Below are 21,904 nucleotides of genomic sequence, written 5' to 3'. Positions count from 1 at the left end.
CAGGTTTATACAAGGTTATTAAAAGCCTTAACAATGATAAGTAAACATTTGAACTTTGCAGGTTTAGTGGGAATTAAATTGGGTCAGTGTGTATCAGTAAGTTTTAATATCAGTATCTGCCAAGCACTCACTTGGAAACCCAAATCTTATGAGGTATCCCAATGGCCTTCTCTAAATTATTTCCCAACTATTAACTTTTAGGACATAAAGAAGACTAACGCTGCCTCTAATACTTAATTCTCTGAGCTGCCAAACTCAGTTCATGGTCCACGCTCATCTTTGTGTCCTCCCTCATACCTACCTTCAACCCTGTCAAATGACTCTCACTAATTCTTTCTTAGAAAATGTACAAAAAGGATTTCCATAGAGGTCTTTGGAGATTTCCTGTATCCTCCTGTGTAATAGGTTGGATCAAATAACAATGAAGGACGGAGAAAGAATGGGGCCTTTGTTTTACGTACTTTCCTTCTCTTGGCCTTTGAAATGGGAAAAGAATAAAAAGAAAAATTATACCATACAGATGATGTCAGCGTTAAATTAAATTAAATTAATATCATGCATTAGACTGTGGCAGCCATAATATTTTGATTATTGAAGAGATTGTTGGTAATGAAGTGCATTTGTAAGAAATACTTTTAGTGTATACCAAATACATGTACAAACTGTGAGAAATGCATCTAATAAAATGATAGATTTAGAAATTGCCTGGCACCTAAATTCATGTTTTTCAAACAGCTATTTATAGAAAGAAAAGTGATATTTAAGCTCCCATAGTAGAATACTATTATATAATCTGCTTTATATTACCTTAGGTAATAGTCCCATATTTTAAAATAATGGTGCAAGCCATTCAATTATTTATTCACACCTAAGTTGTATAAATTGGACGATTTTGGATTGTGCAGGAAAAGAATTATTTTCACGAAAGTAAGACCTCACTGTCACTGCTTAAAGAGAATGCTGTGAAACAAGTTACACTATAGATAAAAACAAACCAAGCCAACATGAATTTTTAATAAACAAAAAATAGTTTATGGAAACATTAAAAACAACCATTAATTTTAATCACTCTGGCCCATGCCGCACGTTTCACATGTGTTTCTCCTCCGGCTAGGACCTCAACACTTACAGTGAGATCTCCACGGACCTGGAGGATGACCTGAGCCTGGGGAGAGCCTACGAAGCCATAGCCAGAGTCCTGCAGAGGTGAGTTAGCACATCCCAGTCTTCCTGTCACTGGGAGCTCACTCAACTGTGAAAGACTTAAATTGTTTGAGGTCTGTCGCTTTCCATTACTGCCTGCTTAAATTTTAAGCAGTGCCCTTCTTAAGTGACCCTTTCATCGTAAGTTATTTTAAACCAATGTGGTATTTCGAGCTATGCGTCTACAGTCTTCTCTGTCTATTCCTCCTTTGTATCACTTTATTTTTTATTTTCTTTACATTTAGTGGTGACCTCGAGTGAAAGGGGAAAATCAGGTCACGTCGCACAGGTGAGAAAAGCGGAGAGGTACACAGTGCGCTTCAGTCACTGTGGCTCACCACAGCCTTGCCAGATCTCCTCTTGGAGGAAACTGTCCGCTTAGGCTTCAGTCATGCCACTTCCATTAAGACATCTCTCCATCGAACAGATCTGGAGGAACAATTGGGTGCAAAAACAATATTCCCAAAATTTCACTTAAAACAGAAATCTTAAGGGAAGTATACGTGGAAAACCTCTGATACAAATGTTTCCATGGGAAGTATATGATTGGCCCTTCACTCATTGCGCTGTGTTCTTCGTACACTTCATTTAAGCATTGCATCATATAGGAGCATCGTTAGCATTATAATTTAAGGCAAGGTAGTCTAAGAATAAGAAAAGTTATCAAAGTTAAGACCATGGTTTTGGGTATGTTAAGCAGTGCCCTTCTTAAGTGACCCTTTCATCATAAGTTATTTTAAAAAGCTATATACATGATATAGCTTTTTAATAATGATAGTAGTAATAATAATAGGTATAAATTGTGTCAAGTTTAATTTCTTCTCATTTACATTTTACTTGTAAATATATACAGAGTGGTGTTTTAAAAGGTAAAATTGTTATTTAAAAGTCATTGAAAACATATGCCTAGTGAAGTAAGAGTAGATCATCCTATATAATATAGAGGTAATATGCAAATTGACACTCACAGCCTCACAGGATGGCTGCCTACGACCAAGCCGGCAGGGGGGTGATGGAGGGACAACCAAACGACTGAACAAGCAGGCTGTGTGGGGCGACCAGGTCAGCAGGGGGATTAGTGAGGGATGACCAAATGACTGAACAGCAGGCTGCATGAGGTGGCCAGGCTGGCGGGAGGGCCATGAGAGACGACCAGGTTGGCAGGGGGGCAGTTAGGGGTGACCAGGCCAGTGGAAGGGGTGCAATTGGGGGTGACCAGGCTGGTGGGTGGAAAGTTGGGGGCAATTAGGCTGGCAGGGGGGAGGCAGTAAGGGGTGACCAGGCAGGTGAGCCATTAGGAGCCTGGTCTAGGATTGTGAGAGGGATGTCCAACTGCCTATTTAGGCCTGATCTCAAAGGGGCCCCAGATTGGAGAGGGTGCAGGCTGGACTGAGGGGATACCCTCCCCCATGCGTGACTTTCGTGCACTGGACCTCTAGTCATTATATAACAATCATTAAGTGCTAAATAAATAATTAATTAAATATTAAAATCCAAACACCAATGAAAGAAAAGGTGCCCTACAAAATGCCAGGCAGTCATCACTGGATCCGTGGTTAAGGACATGGCCATATTTATAAGGAGAGAATGAACATATCTATAAGCAGAACCATGAGCGTCGTCTCTCCAAGTAAGGATTGGTGACTAATCCATGGAAAATTAACCCAGCTGTCCCTATACTTTTATTTACAAATAACAACCAAAAAGAAGCAAATGTTTGAACACAAAGAATAGATAACGATATATTCAATTTAGTGCCTATGTGGGACACACAAACTCTGCACCCTTTTCTCCAGCTCTATTTGGTTTTTAAATTATTGAGCTCTATTCATAGCACTTCTCAGAATCCATAAAAACTGACTGGATTATTTATCTTACTTTGTAGTAGCAAACCTGGCCTGAGCCCATACACTTAAATAAATGTGTCCATTAATGTGTTTATAAAATAATTTTTACAATATGACATTGTGTCCCAACATAACTAAAGAGATAAAACTACAGGGAAAAATATTTTCTTTTGTAAACATATTGAGCAGACAAGTGTTGGAATGCCCAATTTGGTTACAAAAATACAATTATTTTTGAAACTTCTGGAGACATGCAATTATTTTAAACCAATTCTTGCCAGTTAACCCAGTGTTTCATTGGAATATTTTAGTGTCTCTACTCCAAGATTTGACTTCCTGGTCTCTACAATAAAAGCTAGGTGGGAGTTGAACTATTATTGGTAAATATTGGCAATAACAACAACAGACAATCTGATGTTTTGATTTGACTGCTTTTGCATCACTTGGAGTCCAGGTGTGGAAAAGAACATTGCTTTTGAAGATTTGACATATGAAGTAGGGTGTATTTTGGGTCGCCATAGGGACAATTCAATTCCAATATTCTCAACAGTCCAGCAGCCTGCCTTGGGGCAAACATATAATGGGCAGGAAAACTTATCCCCATCTCACTTTTATTCCAAATGAAACTAATTCCACATGTAAGAATTCCCTCAACCAAATTACAAATGGAGCTGTTGATGATTTCTGTGGGCTTTAAATTTAGTAATGTTATGCAGCACACAAGAATACAGGAGATGCTTTTTCTGAGGTCTGAGGGCAAAAGTGTTCCCAGCCCACAACAGCTTTCCCACCTGCACCTGCAACACCGCTGGTGGTTATGGAGGAGCACTCGTAGAAGTGGGAGCCTGGGCGTGTTCTTCCTCCAGGTGTGCAAAATAACTCGGGAGGTGGGCAGATGTGTCAAAACCAAAAGTTCTGTACTGTGGGCATCAGCACCCCAAATATCAAGCCCATTACTTACTAGAAATGTTTTGATATGAATTTTGTGGTCTTTTAAAAAAAATTGCCTCAAGGGCTTGGTGTTTTTGTCACATGCACACACACACACACACACACACACACACATACACACACACACATATGTATGTCCCTTTCATAGTCCTAAACTGTCCTCAGACTAGCAGAAATAGAGGGCAACAAAAATAGAGGAAATTATGGTGGTGTTGGCTGAGGAATAAATCAAGCTGCATATGGAGCTTAGCATCACCTCTAAATCTCTTTCCCAACCTGTGCAATCGCACAGGCTTCACTAATGGGAAGCCCTATCTCTATAAACATATTTTATCTCTTTAAAGGAAATGGAAGAGGATAGCCATGTCTGGGATAAGTGTGTGTCTGAGGCCATCCGCTGAGCATGCATGAAGGGTGAATAGGCTTTAAGGCTGGAAGCTTCTAAAATGGTTATAAGAATTTATACTGTGATTTCAACTGAAAAAACACATTCCCTCAAGGCTGAGGACTTGGTAATGCAGAGCTGCTCAGTTGGTAATGCTAGAACTATCCCTGGTATTAGAATTATTGATGCAGGTTTTAATAACGAGCCGGGTTTGTTATTTTTGCTATTGGTCTGAATAACATTAAGCAGCATAACAGAAAATAAGCATTTACAATGTCTTTTTTTCCTACTTGAAATACTAGTGAAAAAAAATTCAGTATTCTAACATAGTAACAATTGCCCATGACACAGCTATAAAAGCCAGAATTATTGTCCATAAAACAAAGAGACAGTGAGTTGAGAAATTACCAAGTAAATATTATTACCGTATTTTTCGGACCATAAGACGCTCCGGACCATAAGACGAACCAGTTTTTAGAGAAGGGAAATGAAGAAAAAAAGATTCTGAAACAAATAGTGTCCTAAAATATTTTATGTGCATTAAAACCCAACATCACAGTCATAAACACATGTAATCAACCCTGTAAAGTAAACAGAGGCATTTAGAACCATTTTAGAGCCAGGCAAGCACACAGAGACCACACAGAGCCGGGCAAGTAAAAAAACTTTTTTTTTAAAAGTATATGTGTAGGTTATATTTGGACCATAAGACGCAGGGATTTTTTCCCCCCACTTTTGGGGGGGGAAAAGTGCGTCTTATGGTCCGAAAAATACGGTATATGTAGACAGACAATTAGAATAAATATAGAGGGGGGGAAATAACCTCAATTTTTCTTACAGCATTTTTTGGACTCATTTTCTGAAATAACTCATTTACCAAAATGGCCCAACTCTCCAACATAATCAGGGTGGCTTATATAGGGGGGGAATTACAAAAAATGACAGTTGTTCAAGACACCTTGGTCACAGTGGGCCTGGATTTATTCCATAGCGCTTGTAAATTTTCTTATAAACTCGGGTTCAATTATTTCCTAGAAAACTTTCCACAGTGGACATCTTTCAATCAATCAGGACAAATTTTCACGATTGAAAATTGCCTTCCTGTTATAGCTGAAAATTAATTTCTTCTGGCTTGAGAGAAATGACATGCCCTAGTAATTTCCATATATTCTTTAAAATGGAACGTTCAGGCTTTGATGCGAAATCTCCTAAAAATGACCCCCCAAAATAGATCAAAACATTTCTATTAATTCATGAAATTAAGGACAGCGTTTTACATTTTCTCCTGTCACTGATTCCATTTGCCTTATTGCTTTCATCTGTGGCTCACAAACTTGGGAGCACAATCAACAAACCCCTCGGTGGCCGCTTCATCTCTGCTCTATTTGATTTCTTCTCTCTGAGTAAATGATTAAGTTTTCATGCATTGGTTCAACCAAAATCTATGTTCACTCAACCACATCCTTTATTGATTACTTCTACTGCAAACAGTAGGCCAAGTGTGATATACATAATTGGACAGTTGTCAGGGGATGTGGGTGTTAACAGTCCCGTTTTCCCAGCTGGAAACTGGCATCACCTTGATACACAAATATTCTGCACTGTTTCATTCTCATCCTTTGGACCGAGGAGTCCTGTTCCTCAGAATATATGTTTTTAACTCTCTAAGGTCTGGTTGAATGAATTTAATGATTATACCATATAATATGCTGCTCAAGTTGCACCTGTGCACTGCATATAGAAAACTGGAATTAATATTTGTCTAACATTTTAACCTTGTCCTTGAACTCATTCAAGGAATTCCTAACATTTCTGTGAGGGGGGCGAAAAAATGTGTTTTGTTTTGTTTTCTTTCCCTTCTAAAGGAAGACTGTCTTCTAAGTCTAAGGCTAACTTTTAAATTTATAAATCCTTTAAGCAACATATAATGTTTATATTTCAGATGCTATATTAACAGCTTTGCTGGCTATAGAACTGTGCATTCACTGAGTGGAGCATATAATTTATAATGGGAAGGCTATTTCTGTAGCATTATTTGTTAGAGCAAGTTTCAGATACTTTTCGGTGCTTTGGAGATCTGTTGCTCCTTTGGGAGGAAAACAACTCAACTCACCCAGCAATAGTTTTATTTATACTATTTTGTATTTCTTTATTCACTGAACTTGTGCTTTTTCATTTGTTTGATTGTATATGTTATGATTTAACAATCCTCAGCAGGCCAAACTTAGTTCAAAATATACTTCCATCAAAACTATATCAGCTTTTAGGAACATGAGCGTAAATAAGCTTCAGTGAGTCCATTTTAGCTAAATAAAAACAAATATTTTTTTCCCTGAGGTTTTAAAGTGATATGCAAAGAAGTCTCTATTTTTTTTCTTATGTCATCATTTTTTTTTTCTTGAATAATACTATCCAAGAAAGAGCTTGGAGAGTTAACATCAATTTGATAAAACATTTTTAGTTCTAGAAATTTATGAGTTTGCTCAAAATTCTTAGTTTATTTATTTATTTATTTATTTATTTATTTATATTTTTATAATCTTGAGTTATCTCAGTATTGTTTTTGTTTTTCCATGAAGCAAATATTAAAATTAAAGCAATGAGTGTACCTCTTTTGGTTATTTTAATTCATGTCTGCATTTGAAATAATACTCATAACAATTCATAATTTTTTTTCTGGAGAATTGAGCCATGCCTACATGTAGAAGAAGATAACCATAAATTTGTTATGAGAAGGTGAGAACTGAATCATAAAAGGCAATATTAACTTTGGGAATGTAAAATTTCATTTTATTTCTGATATGTAATCCATTCTCTTACCAGTAAGAAAGGAAAAAATAATACATTTGATAGTGCCTGATACTCAAGTAAACAAAAAGTGTTAGTTCTTTGATGCATGTCCCCTAGAAAATAGAGAGTAGGACTTTATTTGCCTCTCTGTCTTGCAAAGTGTCCCCTCAAATCATTGCATAATGAAAGATATTCTAAAAGTAATGTTTAGCTAATTTGACTTTTCTTCTCAACTGGTGTTAGATTCTATCAAGCAGAGAACTGTGGGTATGATAACTTTTTACTTCACTGAGAGGTAGTAATAATAGCTGTCATTTAATGAATCTCTCTGTGCCAGGCTATGCATACATGTAATTTTTCATCTCACAACACTCTGTGGTCACTATAAAAATGAGAAAATTGGAGCTGAGAAAGATGTGTTTAAAGCTATTCAATTAAAAAGCCAAACTTGGGATTCATGGCTAGATCTTTCTAATTGCACCATTGCACTTTGCAACTTTAAAACAATTTACCTGATTTTTATAAACATACTAAAGCTTATCTATGAACATGAATGTGGTCCTCGTCAAATCTTGGGAGGTTATGCAAGTTGATACCTCTAATCCTGCCACCACCTGTTTTAAAAAAAAGGGGACGTATGTAATTCTTTCAATAATGAAGATTTATAAAAATAAAAATAATAATAATAAAATACATACCTTTGAAATGTTTGTGGCATATTCTTTTGAACAACCCCTATAGATGTGTATCTTTGTTTGAGAGATGGGTTTGATATTTGCAAACGACAAAGGATTTAGAGTCACATTTAGAAAAAAGTCACACATAATAAACTCTAGGGCTTACTCTATTTGGGGGACATAATTGATTAAATTACTTATAAATGCTGTATAATAAACCTACATTATGAAGATGTTTTTTAAAGAGGGATTCCAGGATGCCATCAGCTTCATCACTAGTTGACAATTTTAAAGTTAAACACTTGGAGGAAATTCTCTTCCTTTGCATGCTTAGTAAATCTGGACAGTTGGAAATACAGTACAGGGGGGAAATGAGGGGTATAAATACATATTTGCCACATGTGCATACAGGAGTTAGAGCACACCATAGCAGTATGTGAAACTGCCCATAATAAGCATTTAGTGGAGGGGGAAGGACAGTCTTAGAACTCTGGAAAGAGTCAACTTTGGGTGGGTAGAGACTCTAATGTAAGATACCAAGGAAGATAAAAATATGAGAAAACAGATCAGCTGAACGTTCTGGACAGTGGAGAGGGAGACCATTTGGAGGTAGATGGGATGTTAACAGCAGGGATTCCAAACCTGAGTGTTAAGACCTGAGTAAAGGCACAGAAGGAAGAGGCCTGGGAGCAGAGCAAGGAGCCTAAACCATATGATCTGTTTCAAAATTTAAACATATGATAATTTTTCAAATTTATATAGGTGCTTTGTGTTTACTGTGATATTCTCTGGAGTTGGCTCCAAATCCTTCAGCTGCCTTTTAAGGTCGAATTAGCACTATAAGCTCTAGATGTGTTCTTATGAGGAGGATATTGAAGGGAATATGCTCCAAGTTTCAAAGCACTGTACACAGTTCATAGTACCCATCACAGTTAATCCCTTGCAAGAATTTATATATGTATCTCTCCAAATTGACATGGAAACTCTTTAAAAACAGGAACTGTATTCCCCAGAAAGTAGCATTCTGAGTTTCTTTATATTACTGGAATATCCAGAAGACAGGAGTTTACAGTCATGAACTTCAAACATCCAACCCCAGTCTCACAATTTACCTGGAAGCTTGACTTTCATGTCTACTGCATAAATGTTTCCCATCTCACACTTCCTACCATTGCTTCAGTCAAAAATATGTGAATGGCTGGTGTACTGAATACCAAGCACTCTGCTATAAACGATGTCTTTCCGAGCATTTTACCGGTCTGTAACACCTGTATAGGTAACTTCTGGGATGCCTGAGATTTCACTGCCGAGAGATGCTAACAAAAAACAAACTACCATTCACCTTTCATAAACTTTTAAAAGGTTTTATTGGGGGGGGAAAACTTTATTGAGTTATAATTCATATACCATCCAATTTGCCTTTTAAAGTCTATACAGTTCAGTCACTTTCAGTATATTTACAGAGTTAAATGTGAGATCATTTTCACCGCCCTGAAAAGAAGCCCTATACCCTTTAGCAGCCACCCCCTTGCCCCTCTCCCAGCTTCTGGTTATCACTAACCCACTCTCTGTCCCTATGGATTTGCCTACTGCATATTTCATGTAAATGGAATTATATAATATGTGGCTATTTGTGACTGGCTTCTTTAATTTAGTGTGTTTTCAAGGTTTATCCATATAATAGCATGTACCAATACTTCCTTCTTATAAGAATGACGCTAAATAATATCCCATTGTACAGATATAAGACATTTTGTTTATCTATCATAGACATTTGGATTGTTTCCACTTCTTGGCTATGAAGAACAATGTTGTTTTGAATATTCATGTACAAACTGTTGTATGGAGATATTTTCATTTCTCTTGGGTATATATGTAGGAGTAGGATAGGTGGATCATGTGATAACGCTATGTCAAAGTTTCTGAGGAATTGACCAGCTCTTTTTCAACACAGCTGCAGCAGTTTACATTTCCACCAGCAGTGCATGAAGGTTACAAGATTTGCATTATAACTTACTAGATATTCCCACAAAATCAAGCTATGTATTTTTAATTTGATATTTTCACTTTAAATTTCATTATCCTGGTAACCACCTTGCACTTTCTAAAGCAAAATACACACAAGATCTTCTCTTCGCTGTGACATTAAGTGAAATGATACTCCAATAGCTTTCTGTTTTATTTATTCTAGCCAAGGAGATATGGTAGAAGCAATTATATACCTGAAGAAATTTGTGAACCTGGCAAGAAACAATTTTCAAAAGCTAGATGTGGTGAAAGCAAGTACAATGCTTGGTGACATCTACAATGAAAAAGTGAGTAATGTGTTTCTCACTTATGTTGGGGGAAAGTAGTTTTAAAATTCTATTCCCATTGTATCTTCACTTTCCCCATACATTGTGCAGAATGACCCCAGGACTGCGGGGCTTAGTTGACGCACAGGGCAGTGACTAGAAAGAGAACTGTCTCTTTATCCTCTTCCCCCAGGATCTGAGTGCCAGGTCGGGCACAGTCACCACAAGTTGCCAACATTGATGCCCATTTTCACGGCCATTGCAGGTCCTAAGTAATTTCAGATGTGAAGGGCAATTAAAATATTTAAATTCAAAGGAACTTCATTATATTAATTGGCTCTCATCAACTGACACTGGCATTAGTGGCTCTTGCTCCAAATTCTCGTTTTACTAATCCAGCAGTGATGCCCCTGCTAGGAGAAGACAGGACAGTCCCAAGAACAGTTCTGAAGGAAATGTGTAATTCTAGTCACAGATTGATTATGGGAAAGAAGAGATAAAGATGAGAGGAAAAAAAGTCTAAAATAAAAGTATCTCACTCAAGAGGCCACTACTAGTGAAATGCAGGTCACACTTTAATGTTAACTTTCCATGCGGCAGTTATCTTATAGTTTTATTTGTGACATTTTATTGTTGCTATTGTTGTTTAATCTGGCTAGAATGGAAGCTTAATGAGAACAAAGAGCGTATCTGCCTTGTTTATTATTTTATTCTGATGTCCAGCAGAGAACCTGGCTCAGAGTTGGTGAGCTAAAAAATTAGTTTGTTGAAACAATCAATAAACTTGTAACCAATTTTATATAACTGAAGAGTAGTCTTTTCTCACTTTTGAAATCCTAAACTTCTATTTTATTCTTGTACAATATTTTGGCAGTTTGAAAACTTGTACTGAATCTTTAAAACCAAATCTAATGGTACTTGTCAGTCTACCTCTTAAGGCCCTCATCATATGATGAGACCTTTTCTGGTTTCATATATTCATGTAATGTATTCTAATAATAATGTCTAAGAAATAATATTATTATGAGGCCACTATTTCAGTACAAAACTATGTTTGAAAAAATGTTGGAGTTTGCTCTCACTGGTATAAGTGTTATTATAATTAAAATTAACATATCTTAAAAATATCCTTTACCTTAGATAAATTCTCTGTTATGTAGTAAAATAATTATTTTACTACATAGTCCTGAAAGTGGCCACCGATCCTGCCCTCCTCAGATTATCTTTTTCTGGACTGACTGTTCATTGAAAACATATAATTAATACAAAGTGGTCAAATGAGAATGTTTTAAGGAAAATAACTTAATGAGATTTCTCATTCCCTAATAAGATCAGAGAATGAATAATAACGTAGTTAAAACAATGGTGGTTCCAACACTAAAATAGTAGGGAAAATGTATAAGAAATTATTCTTCCTTATTTCTGAGAAAATGCCCACTTATTCTGAGCTTGAGATGAAGTAACATTTTAGACACCAAAAAAAATCTAGTAAGAATCAGAATCATGCTTGAAAATTCTATGTTTATGGTATAATAACACAAGCTTTGTTTTAAGGCCTATGATGTCATCAAGATCTTGTCCTGAAGCTTTCCACTAAATGCTTATCAGTGATATTTATAACATTAAATGAAGTTCTCATCTAGTAAGATGCATTCATGAAATGCATAAATTCATTTATATATTCTCAAACTCGTAATTAAAATTACCAGGATTAACTACTAGAATCTTCTGAATTTTATAATAGGATAGAGATTAACTAATAACAGAAGTGAACTATCCAGATTAGACAGAGGAGAGATTAAATTTAGATATTAAACTCTTCAAGAATTAAAATTCTGGAAATCTAATATACCTTAATGGAGTCTCATTGCAAAAAGGTATGTATTAAAGCACTTGCATTTGAGAATTAATGTGGTATTTTATTAAGAGTGTTTTAGACTAGAGAAATTACATTAATGCCAGTTTTATGGCAGTTGTGTGTCTAAAAATTGAATGCTAGGTACTATTTAAGGGAACAATAATTACCTCAAGGGTGGTGAAGACTTGGGGTGAGGGGTGGGGGCTACCTAGAGAGAGTCAATGGGGGTGAGAAGGGCACATATGTAATAATTGCAAAAATTTAAATAATAATAATAATTACCTCATTTTAATGTTTCTATTTATGAGGGAGAAAAAGCACTTGTTAAATAAAATCTAATAAAAGTTTTAGGTACATAAACACATTGATAGCTAGCTCACCTCCCAATCGTAAACTTGTTTCATTGCTGAATTCCCAATGTCTGGCATGGGGCTGGCATATAGTAAATGGCTAATGAATAAGTGGATGAATGAATGAGTTTGTTTTAACATAAATGAAATAATATACCAAAAAATTTCGGGAAATTCAAATATATGTTAATTATTTATGGTCCCTAATTTTCCTAAATGAGCCTCCCACCTAAAACAATAAATAGCCTAAAGCTCAGAATTATAACTAGAACAGTAATTAGATATTTATACTTCTCTTTTTAAAAAGAAAAATATTTGACCTGTGGATGAATATCAACCTATAAACCAGGAGATCATGGTTTGATTCCTGAACAGGCCACATGCCCAGGTTGTGGGCTTGATTCCCAGTAGTGGACATGCATGTTTATATCTCTCACTCCCTTCCCTTCCTCTCTATGAAATTAAAAACAAAACAAACAAAAACACATTAAAAATATAAAAATGTGGTCTAGTCATATATTTTAATATATTTTATCATATATCTTTGATGTCTATCAGGACAATCTATAATTTTAATGAATTTTATTTTCATGTTCAATATTTGTGTTGTTTCTCAATCATCTAATTTACTAATTGGCATATACATATCTGATAGTTTTGTTTCCTAATTAAGTAATCTTATTCTCATATAAATTCTATTATTCTATGTTTTATACTTTGAAATAAGAGAAAAACTTGCTCATCTCAGCAAACAAAAAATATTTATATAATATAGAAGGATTCTGTTTAAATTGGCAAATTTAATTGGAATGAACTATTTGAATAAATGGTTCACCTAAACTGTCCTGTGGGCATGTAACAGAATGTTATATGTGCTGCTCATAACTCACAGAAGCCTTATTTCTCCCTCTCCTCATCTTGCCAGCAACTTCTTTATTCAGTCCATTTGACTGCTCTCTGAACTCTAGTTACACTGAGGTACATAGAGTTGAGTGTGCACTTCACCTGAACTGGTGTGTAGTATAAAGCTATTACTGTGGTGGTTTTATTTCTAATTCCTTCATAAAACATTGTGAGAGAATGACTCATAAATCCATAACAAAGCATTCTCTCATAAGGGTTTTCTTTCAAAAGAGAATGCATGTAAATTTTTGTGTATGTGTGATAGAAAGTAAGGTGAGGGTAGGGCAGGGAAGGAGAGAGGAGAATGGAGCCCCAAATGTTATGTCAGTAAAAAAAGGAAATCTTGTTGCCTGGAGTTTTTATAAATATCGCTCAATTCTAAAAATACCTTTCTCTGAGGAAGAGTTTTTAATGAGGATTTTCAGAAGACTTGGCGCAGCAGAAGATAGTCTTTTCTCTGAGATTCAATTTCATAATTTGTAAAATAAGATTTACTCATAGGATGTCTTATGAAAGCTAATGACATACTATATGTGAAGTACTTGGCACTGGCTCTGATACTTCATAAAAGTTAGGGGAAAATTATTCATTTGCAGGCAATGGCTTTTAGGAGGAGAGATGAGTATGACAACAACAAAAAAGAACAATGACAAAGACCTTTAATTTTTGTAATTTAAAATGTTGCCGAGAACTTGGAGAAGAGATGGACATTTAAATGATCAGTTAGGTTGTACTAGTCCTACCAAGATCTTTTGTTTTTTAATTACAGCCAAGAATGGCATGTGCATGTGGGAGAATAAGACTAAACACTAAGTCAACAGACACATCTATCTTCACAGATGATTGCTTAACAGCTTGGCTAGAAATTATCTTGCACTGTGTCTGATAGCTAAAGCTAACTAAAAATGTTTCATTAGGTAAATCCAATACTACAAGTAAGAAAATACCATCCATATCAATGTGAATTGATTTATTCTTTCCCAAACTTCTTTTTGCTATCATATATTAGGTTAAACCATATGAAAATGCTAATATTTGAACATTTTTTATCCAAAAAACTTACGTTTCATACAGATTTTATTTCTATATAGAACAACTGCCCCTAAAAATTGTAAACATCCTAATAGTGTGAGGATGAACTTATTTATATTTGATAGATATAGCTTTCTTAGTGAATTAACTTCAAGAATTATGCAGTTAGTAATCCCGATCTTTAAAGAAAACCTTTTTGTAACAGAGTCCCTGCTTGCCATCACTGTCTTCTTGAAGATGAACTGCTCTAACTGTTGAAAAAACAGTGTGGTACTTGTCTAGGTGGGAAGACGTGTGAAATGGTAAACTGAAAATTAGGGAAAAATTATTTCTCTTATATTTTTAGGGACACTACAACAAAGCTTCTGAATACTTTCAGCAAGCTTTTGACACTACAGCAGAGCTAACAAATGTGCCTCTGATGGATGAAACCAAAGTTCATTATGGAATAGCAAAAGCTCATCAGATGATGATGACAATTAGCAGTTATATAGAAGCTGCAGATCTCTCCAGCCTTAACACTCTGCTCTCATGGAAGGAAACTAGAAGTAATATTGCATTTGATCCAGTTACTGGTAAGCCATTTGTGTGTGTGTGTTGTTGTTGTTGTTTTTAAACACTAGATTTTGCATCATTCCTAATGACTAAGTCTTTTTCATTTGTAAAGGTTTACTCAGTCATTGGTGTTTTTAATTGTATGGGCAATTTTACTTGTTCCTTATGTGAATATTGTATGTACTTTTGCGCTATCTTGTATGTTCAATTTTAAGGAAAGCATAAAATCATGGGAATGATGCCTTCAACTTGATAAATGACCATCCTCAAGCTGTGTGTGTAGGTTTTATATCAGTGATCTTCAATATTCAACAGTAAGTGGTGATCAGTTGTGAAGACTGAAATAAGTTTATGTTTTTTAAAAACTTTTCAGTGTTGTGCCTTATTGACAAGAACAAGTGTATATAGAAGCTGATTAATATTAGACTCTTACTGTTCTGATGGTAGCGAATTTTCCTAATTTTTATCAATTCAAGTTTGAATATTAACTTCAACAATATTTGGTAGTAATTTCGCTCAATGCCACTTTTTCCCTATGTATGTTTGCTAGTAACAATTAGTCAAAATAGTCCATTAAAACAAATAATTTGGTAGGGGAGGTCAGTTTTGCCTGTCAAGTAGGCTTTAGTCCTCAGTTAAGAATTTTAGATTAGGGTGGGTTTTTTGTTTTTAAACAGTACTGCCTGTGACAGACCTTGGGTTACATGATTGTTTGCAAGTCAAACTTTTTAAAGTAACATGTTTTAAATATTTTGGGATAACTCAAGTGGAATCATTTGGCAAAATTTTGTAATGTGAAGAAGCATCTTCACTTTTGAACTCTTTTTTTTTTCCTTGTTTAGATAAAACAGTAATCTCTCTTGGTATTTATTTCCTCCATGGAATAAACAGTAAATTGGGCACAAATGAATTTTATTGACTCTATATTAGCAAAATACCAATCACCACCCTCTGTCCCCTAGTTATGAAGTAAGAATGGTCTCATTTCAAATTTATGCACAGTAAGAAAAAAAAAAAACACACAAAAGGAAGTCTTTAAAAACAGAGGGCTTGTTGAATTTCAATGTGCTCAAGTACTCCCAAAATATGTATGTTTACTATGGATAATTATTGCTAACCACTTTTGATTATATTTTGCTTACTTCTAAATGTTGTCTTGTCATATATTGGGAATTTGTTCTGTAGTTTGGAGTTATCTCCGCTTTCATTTCTCATTCTTCCTTCCCAGGAGATCCATCTAGTAGAATACTTGCTTTGATAAAAGGTTTGGTAGAGAGTTGAGTCACTCATGTTTTCAAGTTTACCTTGAATGGACTTTAGCCATCACATGATAATCATGAAAAAAAATACTCAAAACCAGCTTCTGATCAGAGCCATGTATCTAATTGCTATAATCCTGCTTTTGACTTTTTTAAAACCTTATTTTAATTTTCTTTACCCTATAAAGCTATTTTTCTATTTTTTTATATTTTATCTCTATATATTTTGTAAGAATGTGTTGTGTTCTAAAGGACTTGGCAATAGAATAAAATTTGAAATTATTATTTGGAGAGTAAAACCTCAGCTACTCATATATGAGAGATGATTAAATTCTCCAGAATGCTAAGAAAGTACACCCCCTTACTGATTCATTTGATCAAGATTAGAAATCTATGCATGGATGAGTGACATCATTATAAAAGTGAGAAATAATCATCATTCAGATTCAAATATAAATAAGTTCATTCTCATGCTATTAGGATGTTTACCATTTTTAGGGGCAGTTCTATTTAGAAATAAAATCTGTATGACATTATCAACACAATGGCTTATTTACAAAAAATATTTTAGCTCAAAGTACACTTTAAAGTCTACTTCATAATGTTTCCAAAATATTTCCTTAACCACAATGCTTATTCTCCTATCTTTGCTCTACTTAAAAACCTTCATTGTCTCCCTACTGTAAATTAAGTACAATCTTCTCAACCTTTTCTGACCACCTCCCTCCCCAGCTACTCACCTCCTCCCAGACACCTCACTTCCAGCCCTAACGCTCCCCAGAAAAATCTCACTGATTCTGTAAGGACCTTCTCAAATGCTAGAGTCTTCCCTGATTCCCCTCTCACTTGAATGTTATCTTTTCTCTCTGTTCCCACATTGAATCTCATTCATTAATCCCAAATGCTTTTCATTTGTCATATTTTTGCATACTATCTTGGCCATTTCTTTAATTGCCTTATCTTCCCATTGAGAATATGAGTCTTCTGGAAACAGGTTCTGATTCTTGGCATTTCATAAGAAAGAAGGTACATGTCTATCACCTGCTTGCTAGCAAGTAAATATTTGTCAAATTAAAGAAAATTCAAAATGAGTATGTATGTCTTAGCCATAAACTAGTTTGCACTAACCACTTTTAAAAATAAGATTTATAGTTCCCATCTCCTTGGAAAATATGAGAAAAACAACCCTATAATCCAGCTTTGCATTCTGATTACCATGCAGGACAACGCCAAGTATGAGGTTGACAAAATGCAGAAATATTATTTGGAAGTCTGAGCAGCTTTTAGGTTTTCAAATGTGGCCTTTCTAGTTGGAAAAGGTGTCTTTAATCTTGCTACAGAGTGGTCCCATGTATTCAGAAAAAAGCAGATCAAAGATTTGAAAGATACATTATAAAAACTGTGCAGTTATCTTCACCTCTGAGACTCACATCCTCCAAACAAATCATTAGCTCACAGAGCAGGCAATATTCTTTTAAGCAGAGGAACATGACCCCCTAAGGGAATAAGGCAGTGAGAGCACTCAGGTCTCTGGATGAAATGCAGCAGTCATTCACCAGCAATCCTCTTATCTTTGTACCCTTCAGAGGGAGCACAGCAAATACAGGAACCTTCATACTATTCTGATACTTCGAGGAATAGTTTGAGTGGATTCATATTCCTCCTTCCCTTTCCAATAGTAATATAAAAATAGATTCTTTTCCCAAATTTAAGAATTTAGAAGAAATTCAAATCTATTGCAGTTCAATAACATATTTCAAGCCTGAAGCAACAAAAATTTGTTAGCTCTGGAAGGTTTAAGGGCCTATAAATTTCTGTTGATTTTCCTTACTATAACTATTATCTCTACGATCATGAAATTTTTTGTAATGAAAAGCTAATTATTTTACCTTGTGGAGATCACAGACCCAATCTCCCTCTCCCTCTCCCTCTCCCTCTCCCTCTCTCTCTCTCTTTCTCAAACATATCCTCAAGTGAGGATTAAAATGAATGAATGAATGAATAAATAAATAAATAAATTGCAAACATGATTTCTAGAAAATCCTATATAAAAATCCCTTTACATTGTTTTTGCCATAATATTACAAGTATATTAACTTACAGTGAGGGAGTGAGAAGAAAAAATAAAGGTTAATGAGAGGAATCATTATATATAACCTTGTACAGAATTACTTCCCAATTCCTTCCCTGTACTCTATAATAACACTTCTTTAAGGCTTTGTAGGCAAACTCAATGACAGGATTAAGGCAACTTCCAAAGAGACAAGGCTATGAATTTGGAAAAGGCGTATTTCAGATGGGCCCTCTTCTCAGGCCATATTCCCAGTTACTGTGAACAACCACTTTGAATCCCACTTCTATCACATCATAGGTGGCGAACCTGGGTAACAACCTTTTTGACCTCATACCCAGGGGAAGATGAGTTTCTTCCTCCGAAGGTTGCCCTGACAGTCCCTTTGGTTGCCGACTCAGTGGCCATTGCCCAACTTCTTTCCTGCTAAGGGAATCCTGATTGCTCTCTTTCTTCTAGGGGGCATGTCCTTAGGGGGAGGTCAGGCCTTTTCCCATCCCCAATGGCTGACTATTATATAACTAATATAAACCAGTCACTACGACCTCTTGATACTTGCCAATTGATAGCTGTAGGGAGGATATGTGAAATTCTAATTATTGATATAAGAGAAGAAAAGCTTCTAAGGGATTTCTAGGAAGGTTTTATTCATTCTTAAAAGGGAGCACAAGATGATGCAATTTCCTTTTTCCTGACTTTAAATGTTACTCGAATGTGCGATGCCTAGAGCTGCTTTAGCCAACTTGCCACCAGCTACCAAACTGGTGATGGAACACAAAAGCATGGAAGGAGTCTATGTCCTTAATGAGCTCTTTCCATGCTAAATTAACTAATCCTGTAACTTAACCTCCTTTTTTTTTTTTTTTTTTTAATGTGAGGTAAATTTTCCTATTTCTCAAGTCATTTAGCTGGTGGGGGTTTTTGGTTGTTGTTTCTTAAAAAAACAGGTAAAAGCTCTAAGAGCTATAAGCACAGTAACAATAAAGTGCCAAGCAGTGCTGACACATTATCTGGCACAGAGTAGCCATTGTGATCACTATTGGAACCCCAGCAGCTACCGCAACAATAATAGTGCTCAAGGAATGCCTCAACTGTGGACTTTTTATTGAATAATCATTTTATTAATTTCAAGCATTAGGCAGCATCTCAGAATCTAACATTTTCTCTGAATTTTAAAGATGTCCCATGTTCTAAATTTACTTACCCCTCCTCCCAACTTAACCTCTTGCCTCATTAGAACACCTGTCCTTCAGGGGCTCCAAGTCCTGACCACTGTTAGGAAGAAATCATTCTGAGTGAACTGATTCACACTATACCGTGAATGACTGAAAGCCTTTAACCTTTTCAGAGCAATTGTGATTTTTTTTTTAAATGTTTGAAAAGTGCCTGTTACCAAAACTTAGAACAGTTGTGATACAGTGTGTAGTTGAAATCATTCAGGCACTGTGGGGCAAGATAATTATGAATAACGAGGCCAACACAAAGATCTAAAGTCTGGGAATCTACCCTAGAAGTCAATTTCTCTAAGCTATTCCTGGATTTCAAATCTTTCCTTTTCAATATAAATCTATACCTATTTTGTGGGGGGGGGGAATCAAAAGCTTATTAGAATTTTTATATGACACATCAGGCTCCCATTCAAGAAAGTGATGAAAGCTAAGGTCCCTCTCATCAGAAAAACATTCACTGAGTGAATGTAGTACTGAGAGGGCTCAGGAACCACTGCTGAGGGGGTCGAATTCACAAGTGCTTACCAGTACCTGGTTCTTGACTCTTCTGTGTGTTATGCCCAGATTTTAAGATCCCCAAGAACCACCAGGGAGCCGAGTCCGATGCAAAAAAACAAAAGAGCCTTTATCCAAACTCGAGTCTGATCTCCCTGCCTCTGACACAGCTGCAGAATGGAAAGAGCCCCGAGCTCTGAAAGTGTGGTCTTTTTATAGGCTTTTAGGGTTTGGTAAGGGGGTGATGCTCTGTCCACTGAGTTGGCTGGTTCTGATTGGTGGGGTGAGGGCCAGGGTCTGGTTACGCTGGGTTACTTCCCTCTGTATTTCTATTGGCTGATTTAAGGGTGGTTTGGGTGATTGATACATTTTATACAAAATGGAAGACATAATACAAAATGGAGTCAGTCCTGCTCTGCCCTTGAAAGAAGGCCTACGTGCTGGGAAGGGGCCATGAGACCATATCTCAAGGCCTGGCCTGGTGTCAGTACTGCTAACTCTATCTGGGGTACAGTCCACGGCCTCCCTGGAAGCATGCTCCAACATTCTCACTCTCTTACACTGGGCACATGGAAGATGGCTTTTCTCAGTCCCTGGAAACCAGCCCAGGGCTCTGGGACTAGTCCTGGCCCAGGAGCCAGAGGCACTTCTGGGCTCCAGCAGAGGAGAGCCCACTTGAGATCCTGCAGCTGGTTCTTGTCTAGCTGCAGTGAGCAGGGAGGGAGCTTCTTTAAAAATTCTGGAGCCACAGATTGAAGCAGCCTGGATCGCTCAATGTGCAGATGCAGAGCACCTGCTCTCGAAAGCCATTTATGCTGGCAGCAGCATAGTTGTGGGCACAGAATAACCCTCTGTTGGGGTGAGCCACGGTGATTTTCGGAGCAGTTTCTTCCCTTACCTTAGGCTGCCCTGGCTCCACGAGCTTCAGGCTTCTTGACGACAGACCCCTGGATAGCAGCAGTGGAAGCTCCAGTGGGAAAATGGAGACAGCCCTTTCTCTGTATGACAAGTCATAAACTGTGTGTTTCTGTGTTTCAAGTCTGCCTGTGACTTTTTTTTTAAATGTATTTCTTTATTGATTTCAGAGAGGAAGGGAGAGGGAGAGAAAGAGAGAAACATCAATGATGAGAATCATTGATCAGCTTCCTCTAGCACGTCCCCCACTGGGGATCGAGGCCGCAACCCAGGAATGTGCCCCTGGCCGGAATTGAACCCGGGACCCTTCGGTCCACAGGCCAACTCTCTTATCTACTGAGCCAAACCAGCCAGGGCTCCCTGTGACTTTTTAGAGGCAGAGAGCCTTTGTGTTTTACTTCCATTTCCAGTCACACAAAAAACAGATTTGCTTAGACAAGTTGAAGATGAAACATTAAAATATATATACATATATACACTTTTTTATTGATTTGAGAGAGAAACATCAATGATGAGAGAGAATCATTGATCAGCTGCCTTCTGCATGCCCCACACTGGGGATCAAGCCCGCAGCCTGGGCATGTGCCCTGACAGGGAAGTGAACTGGGACCTCCTGATTTATAGGTCTATGCTCAACTACCTAGCTGGTCAGGCTAAAATATTATTCTTTATATGTGTTCTGCTACTGTCAAAGAGCTTAAGAAAGATATGCATCTTTTCCATTAATCTAATTTAAATTGATAGGTTATCAAAGTGTACTTCTAATACATTTCAAGAAAGAACTTAGAAATTGGATGTCTTCTGCAAATGGTAAAAAAATAATTCCAAATCTGAAGCATGCTGAAAAAGACAAATCAATAGTTCATTGCAACCAAATCCTTAACTAAAAAGGACAGCAGAATTTGAGCCTGAATTTCAAATTTCCTCATTCAAATATGATTCATCCATCTTTGTATGTTTTCTACAACACAAGTGACAAGTTTGGCTTCCTTAGGAATCAAGTATTCTTCAGAAAACTAATTCTCACTTCATTGGGAAATAATAATGTAGCTCTATATCCCTTGGGTTGAAAGATCTTTTTTTCTTTTAT

At 36.4% G+C, this 21,904-nt stretch overlaps 1 protein-coding gene across 1 annotated transcript in view; it reads left to right on the top strand.

The window, feature by feature from the left end:
- The window catches only part of TTC29 (tetratricopeptide repeat domain 29), a 148,037-nt gene that overhangs the window by 84,966 nt on the left and 41,167 nt on the right, over nt 1-21,904 (top strand). Inside the window, exons 8-10 of the mRNA XM_045576686.1 lie at nt 1,115-1,206; nt 10,045-10,168; nt 14,637-14,865. Coding sequence (XP_045432642.1) covers nt 1,115-1,206; nt 10,045-10,168; nt 14,637-14,865 — 445 coding nt within the window. The remainder of the gene's footprint in view (nt 1-1,114; nt 1,207-10,044; nt 10,169-14,636; nt 14,866-21,904) is intronic.

The sequence above is a fragment of the Pipistrellus kuhlii genome, unplaced genomic scaffold (genome assembly GCF_014108245.1).
Source record: "Pipistrellus kuhlii isolate mPipKuh1 unplaced genomic scaffold, mPipKuh1.p scaffold_m20_p_8, whole genome shotgun sequence".
Taxonomy (NCBI): Eukaryota; Metazoa; Chordata; class Mammalia; order Chiroptera; family Vespertilionidae; genus Pipistrellus; species Pipistrellus kuhlii.
Note: the sequence above shows the minus strand (reverse complement) of the source record. Positions and strands in the feature narration are given on the sequence as shown.